The sequence below is a fragment of the Photinus pyralis genome, unplaced genomic scaffold (assembly GCF_008802855.1).
Source record: "Photinus pyralis isolate 1611_PpyrPB1 unplaced genomic scaffold, Ppyr1.3 Ppyr1.4_LG5, whole genome shotgun sequence".
NCBI lineage: Eukaryota > Metazoa > Arthropoda > Insecta > Coleoptera > Lampyridae > Photinus > Photinus pyralis.
Window position 1 is genome coordinate 1,460,216 of NW_022170596.1, and position 24,008 is coordinate 1,484,223.

Genomic DNA, 24,008 nt, shown 5'->3' on the forward strand with positions numbered 1-24,008 from the left:
TGTAGTAGCAAGGTAAATAATAGATCAACGCGACCAATACGCAATGTTAACTATAATTCAGACCATAAGTTATTATGTAGAACATGTAGGTGAAGGATAAGTTTCCTATCTCGAGAATAGTACAATATTACTGAACATGTGTATGATGTATTGCTATAACAATGTAATTGTTTTACTTGAGCAATATACAAAAAAGTTAAAAGTCATTGATCGGTAATGCCTACAATAAAAAGTAGATAATTTTCTTGCACCTTCCGGACAAAAGAATGCACCTTTAATACCTTACGAAAAATGGCACAAGGAAAGTAATGCTTAGAAACCAAGAGGAGTAATTATGAAACTTTCCACGATCCATTAGGAGTATACACCGATAATAAAATGCATTAATCATTCTATAGCATAAGAAATAAAAGGAATAATTTAACTTTGTTTTGCTCAAGATGAAAATCTTTTTATGATGCGAAATAGCGTATCCAATTTGTGGCAATTACACGGCTGCTTCTAAATCCAAAGTTTAGCGACAGCAAATTTAAGCAAGATAGATTATCAATGGTTTACAACGCTTTACAAAAAAAGTATTAACAAATATCATTTCACAGACCATTTCATTATTTCACTGAAACAATGACAAATTGAGTCATATTATGTTGCATTGTCAAATTCAAAACGAGTATACAGTCACAGTCTGTTTCAAATTAAGTCGGTACTATTGCTAACTTTCTTAATTGTAGAGTTAGAAAGGCGATTAAATTAGCAAAATTGTGTATTTTTGTCTACTGAACCTAAATCTGCAATTTAAACAAAACAAGATCGCATTTTTCAGATAATAACAAAAATGTGACTTTTTATATGGAACATCCTGTACCTATGCAATTACATCATATGACAGATTTATCAATTATTTTATTTCGATCCATAAATATCCATAAAAATCACAAAATCGCGTCGTTTGTTCACATTAATTTATTGCTCCTAAGTGTATCCCCCAGTATTGACATATGCGTTCCTTAAATCGTGGAAAACAAACTTCGAGTTTATGTTAAAACGAACTTACACCTCGGTAATAATTAAGAGAATTTTGAAAATCATTGTAACGCAAAATAAACTCGAAGTTATGTGGTCTGTGGTTAACCATCTTTCCAACTCTACATCAAAGGAAGTTAGTAATAGTGCCGACTCAATTTGAAACAGACTGTATAGTGTATATTTTTCCAGCTCTACTTACATTAAAATAGGATTACGTGCGTAAAACCGGTATAGTTTCAATCTAGTAAATCGAGTAGTAAATAAAATACAACTTACCTAAGGATGACTGATAATGGTTTGGAAACGACACTCCTCGTGAAAGACTTGATTTGCGATGGGAGGGCGAAGTGCTCTGAAACAGAAAACCAAAATAAGAATTTTCTCTATATAAACTGAGGGTCCCATATGTTTTGTTTGGGAGGGACATCTCTAAGAGTCTTGCGTTTCCTCTTTCATTTTTTGTCAGTATCCAATCAAATGGTATTTTAAATACAAAATTGTACTTTAAAGTAAAAGTATTAATTTTGCAATTATTTGACAATTTTACTATAAACAAATGAAGAACGAACGGAGATGCTAGGGTAATAGTTGTTCTTCAATTTGAACTTTGAACTCGAGTTGAAAAACACTTTCTTCTCAAGTTTTACACATAATTTTTCCTGAAACTTCAATCAAAATTGAAAGCAATAATGAAGTGTGACACATTACCAATCTAGATACGGATATTTTTCAATTTTAAATGTCACTATTAAAATTATCGTAGCCATTGTTAGCGCATTTCCACAAAAGTAAAAAAAATGCGCTATTGTAGCCACTTTGTCCGTCCGTCCGTCCGCTCGTTCGTTGAGACGCTACTAGTTCTTTATCTTAAGAGCTATTGTTCTACTTTTTTCGCTATTTGGTTCGTTATGGTGTCGAGGCTTGCACCAAGAAAGGATTTTTTTCTTTAGCCATATAATACGCAATACCAAAAGTTGAGTCCAATCGATTCAAAATTCACAGTGCCCTTTTCGCATCTCGACCATTTATAAACCGAATGGCAAACTTTTTAATTTATAAAAGTATTTGAATGAAATTTGATACATAGGCACTTGGAATAAAGGAAAATCTAACGCCAGTTTCAAAATTTATTTTTGCGCATGCGCAGTGCCAACTTTTATATTTATGGAAGAATTTAAACGAAATTTGATGCATAGGCGTTTGGAATAAAGGAAGATCTAACGTTTTTAACAGAAGTTGCATCTTACAAATGGGAAATGAATGCAAGTGGAAATGTGCTTTCAGTAAATCGGTTACGATTACTTTTTAACTTGTTTTTTTACTTTCCTTAGTAGAGAGGAAAATGACATTTTTTCACCCTTTTTTAGAGAGAAGTACTATGCGATCAAAAATAAGTTGCTGTCGAGTCACTTTTCGAATTTTTATTTACATGCGAAATCGTACTTAACTTGAACTTCCAAAGGTGACTCGACAGCAACTCATTTTTGATCGCCCGTTGTTTCTAAAGTAGTTTCAGAAAAAAGGTATTTATGTACCGCTTTCTGCGAATAGGCGCGAGCCGTCAGTATTGCGTTGGTTCCGTGTCGGTGTTTCAGCACAACAATTATAGATAAGAGTAGTGGGGTGCCGTGACGGAGAAGCGTGGCGGCAGATATCGAAACCTTGCGGGTTCGAAGTTCGAACTAAGTTGATTTCGTTTTCAAATTTTTATTACCGTGACAGTAGCCAAAGACAACCTCTTCCAAGCGGACCGATATCAATTTACGTATTTAGCAGCACGTAGAGATAATATTAAATAAAATTCGTGTTGTTTGGTGTGTAAGTTACATTATGCGGACGTTATATTTGGGTATCGGCATCTAAAATAACGATAGGTCACCCCGTATGTTGAAATTCGATTATTTTTGACAATAAATGTGGTTATTTATTGCGATTGAACACAAGTTCAATCATGTCAATTCGAATTTGAAATCGGCTTTAATTTGCATCAGAATTAATGATAAGGAACATCTACAAATATTTGCTTGAAATGGTTTGTTACATTTATCTCATTTAAATCCGGTCGTTGCGATAAGAAAATTTGTGCACGCTGCGTAAGATAATTAGTTTCAAGATAAAAAACAGAGGTTTTTAATTTCGAAACCGCAAATTCTAGTAAAAGAGAGGCGGAAGGTGAGAGAAGAAAGGTTTTAAATAGCAGAGGAAGACGTTGGTCGTTGCTTGTTTGGTGATGGACGTTAATCGTTTCTTCTTTTTTTGCTCTGATGGACGTTGAAACGTAGCCGTTTAATGTTTTCGTGATTGACAGTTTTAATGTTTCTCAAGGCTGGCATAGGCAGTAACCATGGTAATAGAGTCAACAAAATTAGGTACGAAAAATGAACCAGCGTACTTTTAGTAGTACTGTATAAGGTAACTTACCATTGACGATGTACTTTATAAGAAACAATTAATTTTATACATAACTTAACAAACGATTTTAAATGAATCTTAGAAGCGGTTTAAAATGTGTTATAAAAAAAATGGCTGCTAAGTTTATTTTAGATAGGTATAATGAGGATTCAGAAACGAAAATATTGACATATTACACTCTGTAACCATGATCCCTAAAACTAAGATTTACGAAAATATGGCAACCCAGCTCGTTTAGTGAATATTATGATTCATGATAAAACACGCGCACTTTAGTTCAGAGTACACACGTGCTTATATCTATACATAATTAAGGACGTTCCGCGGGGTTTTGTAATTTAACAGCTGGTTTCAGTTTGATGTTCCGCATAATAAAACAAAAATTTTTTAAAGAAATGGTAATGGTAATTTATGTTATCAAAAATTATGTTGCTATATCCAAAACTCTTCAAGAATATGTATCAAAAAACAAAATATGCCCCCTTTAACCATGCAGAGGTACGCCACTGACCACAAATTTAAAGTATGTGCGTAGATCGTATACCATAAAGAGCTTCTTTTCAAAAAATATTGTTGTGAAAATATATCCAGTGTTCCAGACAAAATGTTCAGCTCATAGTTAAGTAATCAAGAACGTGGAAGAGGCGAACCGCTAGGAAGAAAACTGTGACAAGATTGTGAAAATCTAGGATTTCGCCTGATTGCGGAAAGTTTCATTTGATTTCCACGAGTCTAAAGATCATTTAACCACTTTTGAGCAATTCTACACCCTTTATCTATTTTGATTTTCTGATACCTTTGCAGAAAGATTCATTATCCAACAATAGTAGTATATGCGAATACTGCAAATGATGCATTTTCGTTCCCTAAATTCGGTTCCCCCGACTATTTTGGATTATTGGTATTATTGGGCCGATATGTATATTGTCCGATATACACGGTATAACAACCAAATGTCAAAAAATTGGTCACGGAGAGCACAAAAACAAATACTGTTTTTCTAAATAAACTGAAGGTCCAAATGTGTCGTTTTAGAACTAGTTCTCTAAAACGCCCAAAGTTTGACTTGTTATAATAATAGCCTGCCGTTTTCAAAATTTAGACGAGGTCAGATATAAAAGTTATCGGCCTCAACCTCATTTTTTTAAATAGAGAATACCCTGTATATTTTAATCTAAAAAGAAAGCATATTAAATTCTCTCCTCAAAGACATAAAACACCAGAGATAATATTAAAAAACGATTCAAGTGATTCCAAAATTCAAAAAGGATATAAAAAATTCCAAAAAGTTCATATATTTAAAAAAATTAAAAAAATTTCATGTGGAATGTTTTTATATTTTTAAAATCTGCCTTGAAACTCCTTGAATTAGTATTAATTTTTTTTTAATTTTATCCGTTTTTTACCTATCGGAAAATATATAGTCATTCTGAAATTGGCCTCCGCTAAAGTACTGTATTACTTGAGCCATTACGGCTATCGTAACTTGTGACAACAGAACTTATCAGTTTAAATAGAGAGTAGTGGACCTAGGCTGAATTTATAATGTGGTGGTGCTCAATTTTGTATGCAAAACTTGGAATTGAGCCACTAAGTTTGAAGTTGAAAATTGTTAAGTAAAAATTAAAATCAGTACTTACATTATCAATGAAGCTCTGCGCCCTAGACAATCCCTTACTGGATGGTGCCGAGAAAGACACAGCCTTTCGGTAAGTAACCTCGTTTTGAAAATCATAATTGATGAAACTAAGATCATTGTAACTAATTGCAATGTCCGTTTCGACTAATGACTGCAACGACGAAGCCCATTCGGAATTTTTCATCGCCACCAACTTCTCCCTCGATCTATCTTTTTCCCTCTGCTTACTTATATCTTTGAAACTAAAAGACCGACGCAAGAATCCCGGCGCGTCCTTATTAATAAAATTCGACAACTTCTTGCGAAATGACGGAGTACGATTTAGTCGCGAAGGTTTCTCCTCTTTCTCGTCGACCTCAGACTCTTTACTTTTAGTTTTGAACGGTTTCTCCGCGACATCCTCCTTCTTTGATTTCCTTCTGAACACGTTTCCTATCAAAGCTTTCGAATTCTTCTTTGGTGGAGGTTGGGTATTGGATTTGTCCGCGTTCTGTTTCTTCGGATCTACAATATCATCGCGTTCCTCGTCGTGCTCCTCCAGGGAGTATAACGAATCTCTTCTCTCTCTCATTTCCACCACATCGTCAGGAAGGTCGTTTTCTATGAACACGCGAGTTTTTCTGTGCAACGCCTTCGTGTCTTCCATATTATCGGACTTTCGCCTGTTAACTTTGTCGTTTTTGGGTGCGTCCTCCAAAACCCGTGTAACCATATCAGCGGTCGTATGTTTAGAGTTTTTCACTTCAACACTATTTTTCCTACTCAAGTCTTTAACACCATTACGTACACGATTATCAATACCAAGCTTACGACCTCTCAGAAACTGTTCACTGTTGGTATCGCCCGAATACTTCGAAGCTTCAACACGTTTCATCACTGCACCGTCACCGGTCATGATATAAGGACAGTTTTTTCTTCAATCCGCGTACCTGGATGCGACCTCATTTTTTTTACGTTTCTTAGTGAAGCGGCCGTGCTCATGTGACATGTCTACAGAAATAAATTCAGTTTGAGTGTTTAAATGTATCACTGCTAATATTAGTTTATTATCTATGAGATATGGATAATGTAATTAACAATAGGGAAATAGTTTAACTTGAAGATAAGAAAAATGAAAGATTCGCTATAATTGTTATTGACCTATACATTGTATACTTTTGAATGAGTAGATCACCGTTACTGAATTACTCATATATTTTTAGTATCTACCTACAACAAATCTTTTAAGACTTGTTTTCAGAGCTTTTTTCGGCACAACAGGGGATCCACAGCAAATAAATTACCAATAAATAATAATTAAAAACGGCGAGGAAGAGACTCTTTCTGTCGAGAACCATACGAAGTGACAATTCGTTGGAAAAGCTGAGGCGTTTGTTTGAAAACGCATGGAATTTTAATTGCCGCCAACCATATGTTATAAATATTTGGCGATTGAATTCTTAATTGACTTAATCAATTTATTACTTTCAGTACTTATTTATTATCTCTGCGAACTCTATTAAGTTATGGTCTGGAGTTCTGGAGAGCCGAGGCCCTTCGGGCTTTGTACAGTTCATTGCATTCCGAGCTCCGCGGCTTGGGAGTTTTCTTTTGTTTGCAGGTTTATGGATCCGAGAACTGAGCTCACTTCTCTGGATGACATCTAATTTACATTGAGGTAAGCGTTGCCTATTTATGTTTTACTTGTAATTGGCCTATGAACGTGAAACCGATCGAGAACCAGATTCTTGGCAGAATGGCTATGTATAGTGACAACAGTTTCAGTGACAGTACAGATCCACGTTTTTGGATCCATGAAATAGTATATTAAGATACAAGTGTATAATCAAGTCTTTAAAGCACGCGCAACGAGTTTAAGGGCACGACGCAAAGCGGAGTGCCTTTAACGTTGCAAGTGCTTTAAAGACCAATTATACAGGGCAAGTGGAACGCCATGACGAGACTTATCTATTGGTGATGTAAAACTTTCAGTGCAAATATTCGCAAAACCAAGTGTCGGAGGAGTGTATCCTCAAAGGACAGAAAGAACGTGTAGACGAGACAGATCTGCCGGCGATGTAAAAACATAATTGTGAATATCTCGAAAATCGGTCGAAAATGTTGGAGAAAGGTACCTACAAAGGGAAAATGCGATCATTTCTCTAAGAGCTCGATTCTTTTTGCATTATATAGCGTAGATTTTTAATGTATGTCAGGCGACCTTTACATTTTTATGTGTAAAGAGCCCCATTCCCATTAATCATTTACCTAGAAAGAAAACATCGATAAATATAGCATGCTACTACCTAATAACGCAACCATTTACTAAGCTATTTCGATTTAAAAAAATGCGCTTTATTTGCACAAGAGTTGTGCACAATTTATACTTGTTTACTATAACGTCTAACTATAACTGTCTTTGAAGAGACACAGAAAAAATCCTTCCTTGGTGCAAGCCCCCACACCATAACGAACAAAATAACGAGAAAAAGAAAACATTAGTTCTTAAGACAAGATCTATTAACTGTTCACAAAACAGATGCAGTTAAGCTCCTCCCAAAAAATTCCCGGCAAATTTAAATGAATATTTTTAATTGGCCGAATTTTCAAAACCTGTAACACACGCAATTATTTGCTTCCAATTATAATGGCCGTATCTATTTGCAATTTCATTTATACGAACAAACTAATCTTTTTGAACTTAATATACAATTTGAAACTATAGTACAGAGGGACGGACGTTGTTTTTAAGTTACCTATCACAAAAATAGACAAGTTGCATTTCATTATATGAGAGTGTCAGATGCTATTTTCTGAGCCAAGCTATCAATTCTTTCAACGCCTACTTATATTAATAAACATTTAAAACGGCTCTGCAAATCCCGAGGCAAATCCATTTAAATCGAGATTTCTCTTGAACTACCAATTGGACTTCAAAAATAACAAGTTAAAAAGTAATCGTAAACGATTTACATAAAGCGCATTTCCACTTGCATTCATTTCCCATTTGTAAGATGCAACTTCTGTTAAAATCGTAAAAATCCGCCCACAAATATGAAAGATAGCGTTGGGGCCACTTTGTCCGTCCGTCCGTCCGCTAACTTTGCGACGCTACTAGTTTTTTATCTTAAGAGCTATTGTCCTACTTTTTTCGCTATTTGGTTCGTTATGGTGTCGAGTCTTGTACCAAGGAAGGAATTTTTTCTGTACCGCTTACAAAAAAGTTACCTATTGTAAAAAAAACAAAAAACCGTTTTTTTACATGTTCCATAATTTTACACTTTTGCCGTTTATTAACGATCCTAGAGATCGTTTATAATTTTGCAATTTCAAAATTTGGTTTTGCGCATGCGCAGTGCCAACTTTCTTATTTATGGAGGGATTTAAATGAAATTTGATACATAGCCACTTGGAATAAAAGCAAATTAACGCCAAGTTTCAAAATTTGGTTTTGCGCATGCGCAGTGCCAACTTTCTTATTTATGGAGGGATTTAAATGAAATTTGATACGTAGCCACTTGGAACAAAGGAAAATCTAACGTTAGCTTCAAAATTTAGGTTTGCACATGCGCAGTTCCAACTTTCTTATTTAGAAAAGCATTGAAATGAAACTCTTCTTATAAACTGAAATTGAAGTAGCACGTCAAAAATGGATTGCACATGTGCAACGCTATCTTTCATATTTGTGGCCGGATTTTTACAATTTTAACAAAAGTTGCATCTTACAAATAGGAAATGAATGCAAGTGGAAATGCACTTTAGGTAAATCGTTTACGATTACTTTTTAACAGAGGTGCCTCTGCAGAAGGTCTTAAGTTGTTCTATACTACTCCGGTATTTACCTTACGAATTAGGAAAACTACAGGAAAACCTAATTCGGAAAAATTTAATTTAGATGCCCGCCTAAAAACTAAAATTGACATGTTCGGGCGTTTCTGGTAAAACGGTCGTTAAGTGGCCAAGATTGGCATCGACTGTTTTCAATTGGCCACCCCGTAAAGTCAATATAAGGAGTTATTGCTTTAGAATATTTGACGAGATCTTTTGCAGCGGTACCTACTATTTTGATGACTTATCAGAAACTGTAGAGCTATTAATGGTCTAGCTAAGTGCGCTTTTGCTGCAATGGGGAGCTGCATGAAATTGCCCCCCAATATATTGGCCTCCAGAACTCTAATTATACCAGCAAAATTTTATAAATGTGGGGCTAACTCCACATTAATTGAATTATCATTCAACCCAACCCAATCACTATTTAAATAAAAAAAATGTCTATAATCTCGTCATTATTCAATGAAGACGCATATCTGTGGATATTGTTCATAATACACATTTGAATAACAAATACATAAACATTAAAATTCTGTATCTGCTAGTTTAAAAGATCTACGTGATGAACAGCGAACAAACTCACCCTTTGGATAAATTTCACAGAACAAAATACAAATGCAAAATGAAATGTGGGAAAATATTTCCGGACCTACAAGGACCAAGATCTAAAGATACATTGCAACAGGAAGTCATGGATTACATTTAGTGATGTCTTATTTTTATGAAATATGGATTATACATACCTATTACAGCTGAGAAAGTCGGATATTTTCTGCAATGTAGACCTCCAAGGATTAAGTACGAAAACCGAAAGAGAGCTTAATGAAACTAAAGCTATCTGGAGCTACACGCAAATGAATGCAAAGTATTGCTGAACTGCAATTTAGTTACAACTTACACGAAGAGGTTCAACGACATTAGAAACTGTGTACCTACTGACGAAGAAAAATCATGAATGAATAAATTTCGTCGAGATCAGCATTCAGCAGGCTAAGAAAAATCCCCCATGTTACTTGTATAAAGTTACACCTTCAATGTGAACTTGTACTATTCCGTTTACAGAATAGCACGCATTGTTTTGGTATGGTTACTATGCAAATCACATGCTATATACACATACACACAACACTGGTTGTTTTCTCCTAAAATAACAAGTCCTAAGATTTAATAAACAATCAATTCCAGAGCATTGTCTATTAATGGCGAATTAATCGTTAATCAAAAATGTTAATTTTAACCCACATACGCACATCATTTTTTAAAGACTGCAGTGATGAGAGCGACAAGCGTGGCGAAAAGTAAAAGGTTTTGAGGACGAAAACCCAAGAGAGCTATTACAATCTACTTAAAGAGTAAAAAAAATAAAAAAGTGGGAAAAAACGATGATATATTAGAACATAAAATTATAATATATACTCGGGATACATTCAATTTTAACATTATATTGCGAGCGAGTATTGCCCTATCATTCATTTTTTTATTAGACCTTTTAATCAATCTAGAAAGGAAAATGGACCGTAAAATGCGCTCACGAGTCGCCGGAGACGGCACGAAAACAATAGATGGAGAATTTTCAACTAATTGCGCGTACGGTTTTCACCGGCGCGCTCGGAGACTGCAAATGGGCGAACGCCACTAAAAAGTAAACATAAAAATGTGAGCACACCTTGGAGTGTTATAAAATAATGAAATGGCCAACAAACTGTGCTGGAACAAGGTACCACAATCAGCTGGGGACGCAAAGGACAGTTTTTTTAATGAAGGGCTGTAATAGTTATTTACATAAAAGTCCGGAAAATGATACATGACTGGCGAGGAAATAGTGAAGTGCGAGGCCCCTTTGGGGCCGAGTACTTTAACTTCTGAGTCAGGTAATGTCATTTTACTGCCGAGTTTTGTATTAAATTTTACCCGAAATCGTATTTTAATATAAAATTTCAATTTTTATAAAGAATTTTTGATTAATGCCAATCAGTCTGTGATGACAGGAGTCATAGACATTTGGAATTGTCACAAATGCGGCCGGTAAAGTGACGGTGCTGCCGGTAAAGTGACAGGTGCGGCCAGTAAAGTGACAAGCGGCAGGAAACGTAGTCTGCCATGGAAACTAAAATTTCCTGACAGAAAGTAGGTATGACAATGAAGGTTTCGGGGCGATTTTGGGTAAACACATTTGCACTAAATGCGATTGATAATAAATTACAATTATAATAAATTATACCAAAGGTATTGGTTTAATATACAGGATGATTCGCGAGGAGCGTTAGTCGCATCAAGGAAGTGACTTTCGGTAAAAACAATAAATGGCACGCAAACGCAACACAATTAGGAATAGGATGAGTCAACGACTGCGCGGAAAGCTAATTACGCTAAGGAAGAATTTGTGAAGATTGTGCTTTTGTCCTGGTTTTCGTATGCTAATGATGCGGTAGGGTAGAATATTTTGCCCGAGATTTTGCCTATCTCAAAAATATTTGGTGCGATGGTGCGACCACAAAGTAAGGGCCAAAATGTTACATTTTTTAAGGGGGAAACTCTGCATTTGGTTGAAAATTCTAATTTTGCATAAAATTCTACGTCTTTTTTTAATATAATTTAATAGAATTACATTGATGTTAAACAAACCAAGTCTACTCTCTGTAAAAAAATCCGCTGAATCCGCCAACTCTCGGAACATATTGTTATAAAGACAGCGTTGGGAGATATTTATTACAACGTTTCGTTTTGGAGAAATAATCAACTTTGTTTTTTATATGAACCGTAAAAAAAGTACACACTGTATTGAGTAGCATTTTTTATTACGAATACAACGATACACGGCACACAAAAAAATGAAAGTTACAAACTGTTAAGTTTCAACAGGACGGTGCACCAGCGCACAACGCCCTAATCGTATGATAAGTATTCTAGCGCTGTTAGCTGAAGACTTGGCTGATAAAATGAACTTCGCGACCGGCAGGATGTTAGCAAGTATTCCGGAAGATGACCGTGGGAAAATTCTGGGGACCTTGGGAAAGTTCTGGTCATCACGGGCCAGTGCGAGGTCATATTTCGGAAGTTGGCCCGGGAGAGAACTCATATTTCGGCAGTTAGTCTGTGGTACGAGATCATATTTCTGCAGCTGGTCTGGGGTGCGGGGTCATATTTCGGCAGTTGACCAAGGATACTTAGGCAGTTTGACTCGGGGTGCTCGATTTCGGTAGTTGGCCCGGGGTTCTTTGGTAGTCGGGGGTTTGGTAGTTAGACTAGAGGTCAATATTTTAGTAGTTGGAACTTTGGCGCCCATTATACATACAGGAATTTTGACGATATTAATTATCCAGAAAGTTCATATTTTGCCATCTCATAATTTGGTACGACTACCCCAAGACATAAATTACGCAATATGTTTTTAGAATCTATGGGATCTATACAGGCCGATTCAAATTGGAAGGCCACCATGGTCCATGGGGATCTCGGGAACTGTAAGAGATAGGTAGGTAGTTTAAATTTGGCAAAAGTTGCGTGTTTTTAATGCTTAACAAAATGCAGTTTTGAAACTGCAAAAATTCCGACTACTTTCGGAGATATCCGAAAAAAAGCGAAATTTTGCAAAATCGTTTTTATTTTTACTGAAGATAGTTATAAAGATATTTCGAAATAAATGACACATTATAATGACCACTTTTTTTCCCTCTACAACAGCTGACGCCTGAGCTCAAACCACGAATGTAAGCCCTATGTACTATTATTAACAGACATGTTATGTCCTAGGAAAACGCAAGCGCCCGAACTCGACCTATCTATATATGTGTATTCTTCGCCTGTGTAACCCTGGTGTGAATGTGGGGCCCCGTTACATAAGAGACGTAATAAAGATATTAATTGTCCGTTAAAGATGATGGCACAATATTTTTACATACCAATGTAAAGTCACGATCATGAGAGAAATCAAATTCCCCGATGTTATGGTATAGATTGAGGACTATTGTAATGTAAAATAAAATGCAAACATTGGAAAAGAAGAAAGTAAGTAAGTACATTTCCTGAAAGGTTTTCAGTAGTTCTTTTCTTCCTTCCTTGTAATCATTGAAGTCCCTAGAGCTACTCTCGTGTGATTATGAGAGATCAAGCCTGATTTAAATTTGGATTTGATGGTTTTTATCATGAACGTGTTTAATTAAATTTCACTGTCCCCCATTTCTTGTATTCTACTTATGTTGGTGTCATCGACCCTGCGAGCGACACATACACATGCTCGAGCAACTCGTTTCACAACACAATGTAGGTCCGATCACTAGACATATTTGTTACTTGACAATCATGTGCCAAGAGTTTCAGCTCGAGTTTCAGTTAGTTTTGGCGGGAGTTTTGGTTTTTGGTTTTGAGTTGCGCAGTCGCTTCGTGGCTGCATCCGGTGTTATTACATACAAACTTTAAAGAAAAAAGGAAGCTCCATGCGAGGATCCATGGTAGCAACTAATACGCCAGAAAGGCTGGGAATCGAGAAGCGTCAAAGAAAAGAAAGCCCCGTCCCCAAAGCGAATAAAAGAAAGATTGTTGAGTCCCCTGCTGGTGATGATCAGACTCGAGAGATGAAGATTGGCAACCTGAAGTAGAACCTCGAGTAGAACCTTCTGGCTGTGGAAAACGTTCACCAATTATAGACGATTATGCACTGGTGCAATTTTTGGACAAACGGAAATTTACTTATATATTTTATGGGAAACATTATTAATAGTCATGAAGATGGTGAATTAGAAATTAATTCTTACAGGAAAACTAAAAAAATAATTTCTTTTTGCATATGTGCATGATGTGGCCATGTGTATTCAAAAGTGTAAAATGAATGGAAATAATACCAAGAGAGATAATGCATTTAAAGCCAAAGACACGCCGTGTTCCCTAGAACTCGTTGGACAAAAGAACCGAGCCGAAGAAAATTCCGAAACATTGTTCACATAGGGTAAATATGGATGAAAAATCTGGAACAATATAATGCAATATTCAAAAATTATTGAAGAATTAACAATCCGAGGAAGTACCTCTTGAATTTGAATAATTTAAATCTGTCTCAATTAGATTTAAAAGCAACTCCACTTCTTTTCCATTTGTGAAAGATAACATTCCGAAGTCTCTTTACATAAAGTACATGAAATACTTTGTTAACTAGCCGGGCCTTCTTCAGCCCAGAAGGTATCTGAAGGTCCTCGACAGAGTAACCTTAAACTAAAGTTGTATTTCGATATGAATGCCGCTAAGTAATTTTAACACTCCTGCAGTTAGTTCTGCACGGACAGTCAAAGGCATTAAAAAAAGGCAGATTCATATAAATTCAAACAAGATTAGTTTAAATCGAGTTTAAACATCGAAGGAACATTAACAACTGGCCAATTTTAAACAAATCATAAGAAGGATAACATTTAAAGTGAAACAAGTAAATAACAAACAAATTCAAGGGTTACCTACCTCTAGTTACAGGTAGGGCAATAGAATTCACAATAAAACAAAGAATTACAATTAAAATTAAATACATTAACTTTTGTTATGCGACAAATGTTACACAAAACTGAACAACTAAAGTTCAAATAAAACAACGGCACTCTGGCTGAACGCAGAAAGCAAAGTGACGCTAAATTTTACAATACAGTAAATCAAGAAACTATTTCCTACATATGCAGACTAACATTGTTGAAATTTGCCGACATAAAAATTGCGACACTGTTGGAAAATGACAGCATTGTATTTTAGGTTAATGCATCTCCAGCGGTGTCGCTATTAGTCCAGTCAAATTACGGTTTGGGCTGGATGTTGTCACTTCACTCAACGAAACCAAGCGTATGCTATGTAAAAAAATCCGCTGAATCCGAAAATCATAGTCCCCCTGACCGGAAACGCCCGGAACATATTGTTATTAACAAAAAACGAAGAAAAAATGAGAAAATGTTTTTTCGCAATTGACTTCGAATATCTCGTTAACTATTGCTCTGAGGGAGAGAATGAATAGAAATGAACTTGTTTACAATAAAATTTTCTATAAGATACAGTTGGCCCGGAATGCTCATTTTCAATTCTACAGTCCGTCGATTTGCAAGAATCGTCGGGACAATTATTGGAAAAGATTGTTTTAGGGTTAAACTATGTATAAAAAATGTTCCAAAACCCACTCGTGGGTATTGCCGCGTAACACAAAGTATTGAAACGACGCATCGTCACCAAAAGCACACAAAATGTCGAATCTGCATATTGAAGCACGTCCACGTCCAGAGAAAGAGAGGAGTTAAATAAGTAAAATAAAGTTTCAAAGAAATATTACCATACATAAGATAGTTGGCTATGAGCAGCCTGTGCAGTCACTGCGTATGCCCACATAATTTTTACTATGTGCGAAATGTTTGCCTTTACTCTCGCCTTTACTAGAAGCACCTGTGGTTAAAATTTCAAAGAAATATCTCCATGAATAAGAAAATTAGCATTGCGCAGTCACTGCGCAGGCCCACATAATTTTTAATTTTTACTATGTGCGAAATGTTTACCTTTACTAGAAGCGCCTGTGGTTAAAATTTCAAAGAAATATCTCCATAAATAAGAAATTTGGCATTGCGCAGTATGCCCACATCACTGCGCATGCCCACACATTATTTTTACTATGTGCGAAATGTTTGCCTTTACTAGAAGCGCCTGTGGTTAAAATTTCAAAGAAATATCTCCATAAATAAGAAATTTGGCATTGCGCAGTATGCCCACACATCACTGCGCATGCCCACACATTATTTTTACTATTTGCGAAATGTTTGCCTTTACTAGAAGCGTCTGTGGTTAAAATTTCAAAGAAATATCCCCATAAATATGAAAGTTGGCATTGCGCAGTCTGCGCAAAATATGGAGTTAAATGAAACTGATCGAATTGGGCAAATATAAACCATAACAGCTATCAATTAGCGAAAACCCGAAGTCTCTAGGTGGCCCAGGGGCCGAGATCTCGATGGAACGGACGGACGGACGGACGGACGGACGGACGGAAACACGAGCACATAAGCTTTACCTCAACTTCGTTGTGTTACGCTAAAAAATTGGGAACGCTCTTGGAGTCCCCCAGTTTGAAAGACAAAGCATCCATTTTTTTTTTTTATTGGTACCCTATATTGCTTATTTAAAGTACGCCTCAGCGTGTTTTAAAGTTACCATGACAACATCAAAATTGAAGTAAATGTCAACTTTTTCATTACTGATCTGACAGGAATACTTTGCAACTTCAAATCAAATATTACTAACAGATGTTTTCAAATACACAAACTTGTACTCTCGTTTATATGCGTCTTCTGATTTTTGCGGTATCAACCGCGATTCTGCTTTTCTACTTAAGCAATCAATGTTAGAATTCATTTTTAAGCATTTATAAGCACATATAACTGTGATGACAACAATAAAGTAGGATGTGACAGATTTCAAAATATTTCTTGTTTTTCTCATTTTCATAGCAACGGAAGGTATACTGATTTTATATCACTAATTAAACCATATTTTGTATTAGTTCTTATTTCCATTTTTATGGAATTATGACGATTTTAAAGTGTAGTAATAAAAAAAAATAGCGTAAAGTATTCGTGGATAACTGGTCTTTAAAACACTTGCTCTATTTCGAGCACTCCGGCTACGCCGTCGTGCTCGAAAAATCGCGCGTGTTTTAAAGACCTTAATATCCACTTATACTTTAATATACTATTACTTGTTAATCTAATTGATCAATTACTATGAAACTTACGGGGATCGGGTTTGTCATATTGTTTTGTTATCAAAAGAAGTTACTAAATACGGATTTTTAAAAATATCGGTTGAATTTTACTTGGTAATAACAAACTGTTAATATTAGAGATTATTTTTTCACATTTTTTATAAAAAACAATAACAATTGAAAATGGGCATTCCGGACCAACTGTATCAGATAGAAAATTTTATTGTAAACAAGTTCATTTCTATTCATTCTCTCCCTCAGAGCAATAGTTAACGAGATATTCGAAGTCATTTTTTCTTCGTTTTTTGTTAACAACAATATGTTCCGGGCATTTCCGGCCAGGGGGACTATGATTTTCCGATTCAGCGGATTTTTTTTACATAGGGTACGCTTGGTTTCGTTGAGTGAAATTACAACACCCAGTTTATACTACTTTTAAAGCTAATTTGACTGGACTATATATACCTACAATATACGTCAACACTACTTGTCGTTTGAAATTTTTAAAAAATACTTCTCAGAGTGGACGAAAATACCAGTGGGATCTCCAAAAGAAAAGCAAAAAAAAAACTCTGCACATCGAAGATAATATAAGTTGGCCAAAATTGATCAATTCCCGAAACCTTCACAAGCAATTCCTGCAGCTAGTCCTAACAATCAAGCTTTTTTAGAAAGTCAGAGTCGAGTAACGTCAGAAGATCGATATGAGGATGGAATTCTAGGAAAAAAAATCCAATGAAAAAAAAAACTACGGAAAAAAAAGCCAGGAAAAAAGAGGCACGGAAAAAAAACCAGCGGAAAAATAAGCCAGGTAAAAAAAGTCAGCGGAAACAAAATCCAGGAAAAAACAGTCAGGAAAAAAGAATGTATATTAAATTAAAAGAACAGTGTTCTTTTCTGGCTTAATTTTCTAAATTATATTGTAGGCAATTATCAGGATTGTTACTTAACGATGGGTTAATGCATTCTTTTCTTCATCCTCTTACTTGCATTCTTCAAATGCTTGTAAAATATCTTTTTTGCCTTTGTCTTAAGTAACGTACGTAAGTAGTTTCTTGCGTTTTTACGAATTAACGTTATTTCTTATTAAAAATAGATGATGTTACCATCAAGGGTAACTTTGTCAAATGTAAACTACCTCTACCTATCTCTTACAGTTCCCGAGATCCCCATGGTGGCCTTTGAATTTGAATCACCCTGTATAGGTCAATTATTACACATTACACTAAACTGACTAAATTAATACTAATATGTAATAGGTACTATCATTGAATAAAGAGCTTTATTCAATGGTGTACAACCGGAGATCCGGAATACGATCGTTCCCTTCTTCACGATAACGGACAAGATGCGGAGGAACGAATTGTGATATTTGCAACGGAATCAAATCTGCGGCACCTATCTGCGGCAACAGCATGGTACATGGATGGCAATTTTTCGCTCGCCCCGAAAAATTTTCAGCAATTATACGTTATAAGGATTGCCGTACATGGGCTTTACATTACAGCTGTTTATGCTTTATTGCAACATAAAACGCAAGCAACGTATGAAAACATGTTATGTATCCTAATGGAAGAATGTAATTCAAGAGAACTATATCCAGATCCACTAACTGTTAACATGGATTTTGAAAAAAGCATGATTCAGGCTGCAAAAGGTATTCTCGGAGAGCATGTTCAAATACGTGGTTGTTTTTACCACCTTAATCAAAGCACGTACCGAAAGATTCAGTCCCTAGGCGAACAGACATTTTATCGTGAAAATGAAGAATTTAATTTATTTTGTGGTATGCTGAACGGTCTAGCTTTCTTACCTGTAGCAGATGTTTTAAGAGGAATGGATTATTTGCGAACTGTAATCTCCGAAGGAGCAGAGGAGTTGGTTGATTATTTTGATACCACTTACGTACATGGCACCTTCCGCCGATTAGGTAATCCAAATGGACAGGGGCCCTTGAGAGTTCGTAACATTCCACCTCCTTTCCCTCCGGAGATTTGGAATGTGAATGCAACAACTATCGCCGGAGGGCAACGTACCAATAATCAAGTTGAAGGGTGGAATCACAGATTTTCGAAACTTATTGGTCATAAACATCCTACCATTTGGACCTTGATTGTCAAGATGCGATTAGAAGTAGCATCCGATGTCACAAAACTGTTACAATATGGCGTTGGAAATGTACAGCCGAAGAAGAAATGCACCACAACTGAAAACTTGCAGAGACGACTAAACACCCTTTGCGTAGAATACAGAGACGGGGCCCGAACTATGGAAGATTTCATTTTAGCCGTAGGTCATACTATTCGATTTACATAGTTCATTGAAACTATTATACTTCATTTCTTTATACATATTTTGTATTGTCAACAGTACGCCCTGGCCCTAGTTGTTATTAAAACTTATTATATTTTGCATTTATTTTGTTTTTTTTTACGTAACGCTATCACAGGTTTAGGTACTTCCCTTTTTCTCATACAGATTTTTCCGTAGATGTTTTTCCGTTTTTTCCTTGGATGGTAAATCCTGTACTTTTTCCATAGATTAATTTTCCATGGATTATTTTTCCATGGATTATGTTTCCATGGATTATTATTCTATGGATTATACTTCCGGTGGATTTTTGTTCCGTAGGATTTTTTTTCCGTGGCTGTTTTTTCATTGGATTTTTTTTCCGCTGACGATGAGGATGTTATCTTTGTTAAAGAATCTGAATCTTTTGGACTGTATTTCTAATGAACTTCCATTAATATTTGTAAGAATGTAAGACGGTTGTCATTGGAAATCCAAGTGGTTAAATTAAGCGTAAGTGAAAGGGCCCCTAAAAGCAGTTACGCCACTGGCCACATGCAAGATGACATTAAAATCTTACCAAAGCCAAGGCTATTTGGCAGAACAAAACGACAACACGCATATAAACTTCGAAACAAAGTCTGGTGATACGATTAATAAATAATGTATAAATTATAATATGTATTTTCATTTCAACATTATATGCACTAGTGACTAGAATTTAATTTCATTTAAATTTTTAATATGTGTTTCATTGTGGAACCGAGTGTGGAACGCTTTGGTCCACAATGACAAATGAAAATTATCAAATTTATGTTAGAAATTATATTTATACCTCGATTTATACATTGAAGGTATATTGTTCATTATTTCTGTTCACTAAATTCGGATTCTCACTTTTAGTATTAGGTACATATTAATGATCTTCAGAACTGTTTCACTGAAGAACACTTGGTTCAATTGACTGTGCAATCTTCACGACCCTCACATTTGAAAGGGTGTAATTTTAGCTTGGCTAAGAATGTGCGTACCTTTATAACTAAAAATGTTCAAATAGAAAATCTCGGCCTATTAATACTTTTGTTTATTACAAGGGAATTCAAACATTGAGTAAATTTAATGTGGCACCTGTTATGCCTATTCGTTGGGTAGATATTTTTAAATAATTGAATAGAAATGCGACTGACATCTCGCATCGTATCGTGCACGAACACAGCGCACATGCAATAAATCATTTCCCACTTTTTTATTGCCATGCAACTGCATGAACAAAGAGTTTTGAATATTATTTATAACAATATAATGGTGACGTAATTTGAATGATCTAGGGATTACCTGTAGATCTTACGTGAGCCGTTAAAATATACCCTATTTGGGAGTTTTGTGACGAAGCTCGGTTTTGAAAAATTGTTGAAAGCGACATTGAGTAGTATTTTGACAGCTGTCCCTGGGTCGTAAAATGTTTTGCTAAGAATAAGAATTACGTTTGCTTGAAGAATGATGTAAAACAAAATTATCTTATCGCTAGTCTATTTGACATATAAACATTCTTAGAAGGAGATTGTACCTAATAGTTTGAGAAAGAGACGTGCATAAAACTAAATCTATAAAACGGTAACCGTGATAAATGAGATTAAGATCAAGGTTGCATAACAAATCTTTCATTTTTCCGAAGGTGCATTGGATTAACCATGAAACTTGCACTTTTATAATAATATTGCACAGAGAGCTAAGATTAATTTTGATAACATAAACACGGCGACAAATTCTTGGCAATATCGCCATTCGAATTTCTTAATTTGGAACAATTAGGATATATACGTTAAATATATCAATAACATTTACCTGCTCTACGCGCAGCTATTACTAAAATCCTGTAATCAAAAGTGGCACTATGTAACTAAATCAAACACCCAAACTGAATTATTATTGTCGAAATAGGGATAACGCGACGTCAATTTTAATATAAACATTACTGTAGATCACTTAATTGCACTTACGTACACGTAACCGTTTGGCAATTAGTTATTTAGCAACAGAACGAAAATAGGCACTCTGTATAACACGTTCACACACGAACGTCATTTGCGATAAAATTAAAAACCGGCTAATATTGGAGTGAAACTTTACGATAAGAAACATAAGAGGACGAGTACACACAGAGAACACGGTGGGGCGGTACACTTTTCGCTATCACCTCGAACAATCTTGTAGAAAAGTGAAATTACGGTACTGTTCGAAACGTAATTGAAAATGTTTAAACTTATTATTGCGATAATAAACTCGTTCGGCGTTCCTCGTCCGCTTATTGAACGTGTAATTGAAAAAGGCCGTAATTGGTGGTAGATAACAAAAGGTGCGTTATATGAACATTTATCGCACGCATATTGATTGCAAGGTTAATCGTCTTCAAAAAGGGGACCTCCAGACAGAAAACCCAGCTTAGCTCATTCATGCATAAAACTCATCATGTAGTCTACTTTCTAAATTAAACTATAATTGGGCTACATTCAAGACAGTGCAATCAGTTCGAAGCAAACTTCTTGTTAGAAACCCTTCAAATTAATGACACTATAATAGCTGTTTATTTCGCTCTTGTAATGATTCGTTACTTTTTTGTTGTGTCTGGCATGCAAATCAGAATCTTTACTACCTAATAGTTAGGTATTTTTGGGATAAGATATATACGAGAAAGAGTCAACAGTAATTTATTGTTTCTGAATTGAAAGACGACGCAATTAACCAATGTATTCTTCTGCCCAGTATGTGGATAGCGGGGGGTCTTGATGGTCCATTATGTCTATTTTCATATTCTACTTCGTCAAAACTTTCTTATATCTCTTCCTTGCACACTTCCTTTACTTGCCATTGTCTTATTTTCCCCCCTCAGTGTTGGGCCATGTTGTGGTTGTGTGGCCTTGGGTGGTTCAGTGATCAAGGGGGCGTGTAACGCCAGTCTCGACTCAGCATATGATGGCCATAGTGACGGCCCCAAGACTAAAGACAAAACCCTCTTTAGGCCTGGCGTCTGGATAGACGTCACCTTGTTGGGCTCCGTGGTCGATGGGGGACTAGATCAAAACACTAAACCAGAGGGAGCGTCCTAGGATACCCCTCAGCCTATGTTGCAGGTCGCCGAGCCTCAACACCGCACCAAACCACGCAAGCGCATTTCCGGCGCTGAGCAGAAGAGGAGAAAAATGCCCGATTGCGCAACCTGTGGTCAGTGTTTGCTCCAGCAGCAACTCACCCGAACCGATATGATATGAGATAGCAAAACTGATAGCACACCGTGAGAAAAACAATAAATTATAGAGTGTGTCTAAAATGCTCACCATGCCACATGGGAGAGTAAATCTAAGACTATATAAGAAGGATATTAGGAGGCGTGAGAGAGAGGCCTGGAAGAGTTTTCTCGCAAAAGGTTCATGTTACAACCCAGCTAGCCTCAGACGAGAGGATGGTTCCTACACGGACAACCGTTCAGAGACAGTCGAGGTGGTGAGACGTCGACATTCACGGAGCCACCACAGCACCATACCTCAACTGGCCAGAGGGTCTTCATTCCCACTCAGAATGACTGGTGCCAGTTAGATGGTACCTCCTGTAATGGGGACTGGATGTGTTATCTAGTGAGAATATATACGGGCTGTATCGCTTTCAGATACATACCTAAACAATAAAGAGAGGTAAATATTGTCTTTATCTCCAAACTTAGCAAAGGTGATTACTCTATACCTAAAGCATATCACCCAACCAGTTTAATGTCTTTTCTTCTTAAGACACTTGAAAGGCTGTGACACATAAGGAATATATAAGGAATACGGCGGTAACACGGTTTCCGCTGCACCCTAACCAATACGCATGCTCCCCAGAAAGATCTACAGAATCAGCCCTGCACTGTGTCGTAGGGTGGATTGGAGCAAACATATCTAATTCAATGCTGGAAAAGCAAATAGGACTTTCTGGTAAAGTCGCCGCGCAATTGGTAGACTTTGAGGACCATCCTTTGTGACTGTATACTGTTGAATTAAGACCTACACTCTCCTATGCAGCAATTGCCTGGTGGCCTAGAACTACACTCCACAAATGAAGCACTTCTTAATTATGTGCAAGACTTGCGTGTCTTGCTTGAACAGGGGCGATGCGAAGAACTCCCACAGCCGTCGTGGAGGCTCTTCTGGGTCTGCCTCCACTAGATCTCCTCGTGAGAGAACAGGCCACTCTGGCATCCCTGCGTCTGAAAGATAAGTAATCTCGTAACCTGGCGCGTTTATGTAAAGGGCTATCAAGAAAGAACCTGAGGTTACTCGTGGGCACACTTTCTAGGCACTGCAAACTAAACAAACACATGCACCGCATGGATTTGGTAGAATCGCCATCTTATAGGTAGAGTATGTTACACAGACGATGAGACAGCACTCCACATTTTTTGTTGATCTCCGGCTCTACGAATCTAAAAAAACTACGTTCTGAATTTTACTTTCTCAGCGCCTCGTGATACGATGTCAGTTATCTTTGCAATGAAAACCCTACTAAGATCAAATTTATCTCCGACTCACTGGAGCCTACAAACTCCGGAACCCATTAAAAATACAATACTCCATAAAAATCAAAAGTCGTGGAAAAGACTATTGTTAATTCCATTACTCACATACGAATCTTTCTTTGCAATTCCACGCGTCGTAAAATTTATTGACCAATCAACACTGTAAGTTTTCCACCATGTACTGTAACGCCTAAACTGCTCCAACGCTTAAATCTCAAAAATCTGAACTGTACTTAGCTCTACAAAATTAAAAAAAAATATATAAAAATAGAGCCACCGTTACACGCATAGCATCAAGTGATTTTATTTTATATATTGTATGTGCTGTTTGATTAACATTAAATTTGTATGGATTAGATTTAATTAGTATTGGGGAAAAGCAAGGGTTAATTTTAGGTGTTTTGCAACTGCTTTTAAATGTTGTCACGTGGGTTTACGAACCCAGTAAAGTTTAAGTCTCTAGTAACGTGGGCAAGCCAAGTGTGTAGTTTAAAAATTGTTTGTGAAAATAAATGCAATTAAATTTTGTTTGTAAATCTAGTTTTTCTAGCCTTCTGCGTGGCATTTTA

At 36.3% G+C, this 24,008-nt stretch overlaps 1 protein-coding gene across 2 annotated transcripts in view; it reads right to left on the reverse strand.

Moving 5' to 3' along the window:
• The window catches only part of LOC116171420, a 63,234-nt gene extending 42,131 nt beyond the window's left edge, over nucleotides 1–21,103 (reverse strand). The window contains exons 1-3 of one of the 2 annotated variants that reach the window (XM_031488257.1): nucleotides 20,891–21,103; nucleotides 5,079–6,067; nucleotides 1,303–1,378 (exon numbers count right to left, since the gene is read on the reverse strand). In XM_031488257.1, coding sequence (XP_031344117.1) covers nucleotides 1,303–1,378; nucleotides 5,079–5,972 — 970 coding nt within the window. In that variant the 5' untranslated portion in view covers nucleotides 5,973–6,067; nucleotides 20,891–21,103. Of the gene's footprint in view, nucleotides 1–1,302; nucleotides 1,379–5,078; nucleotides 6,068–20,735 lie in introns of both variants that reach the window. The other variant, XM_031488256.1, reaches the window with a different exon arrangement.
• Nucleotides 21,104–24,008: the final 2,905 nt, after the last annotated feature.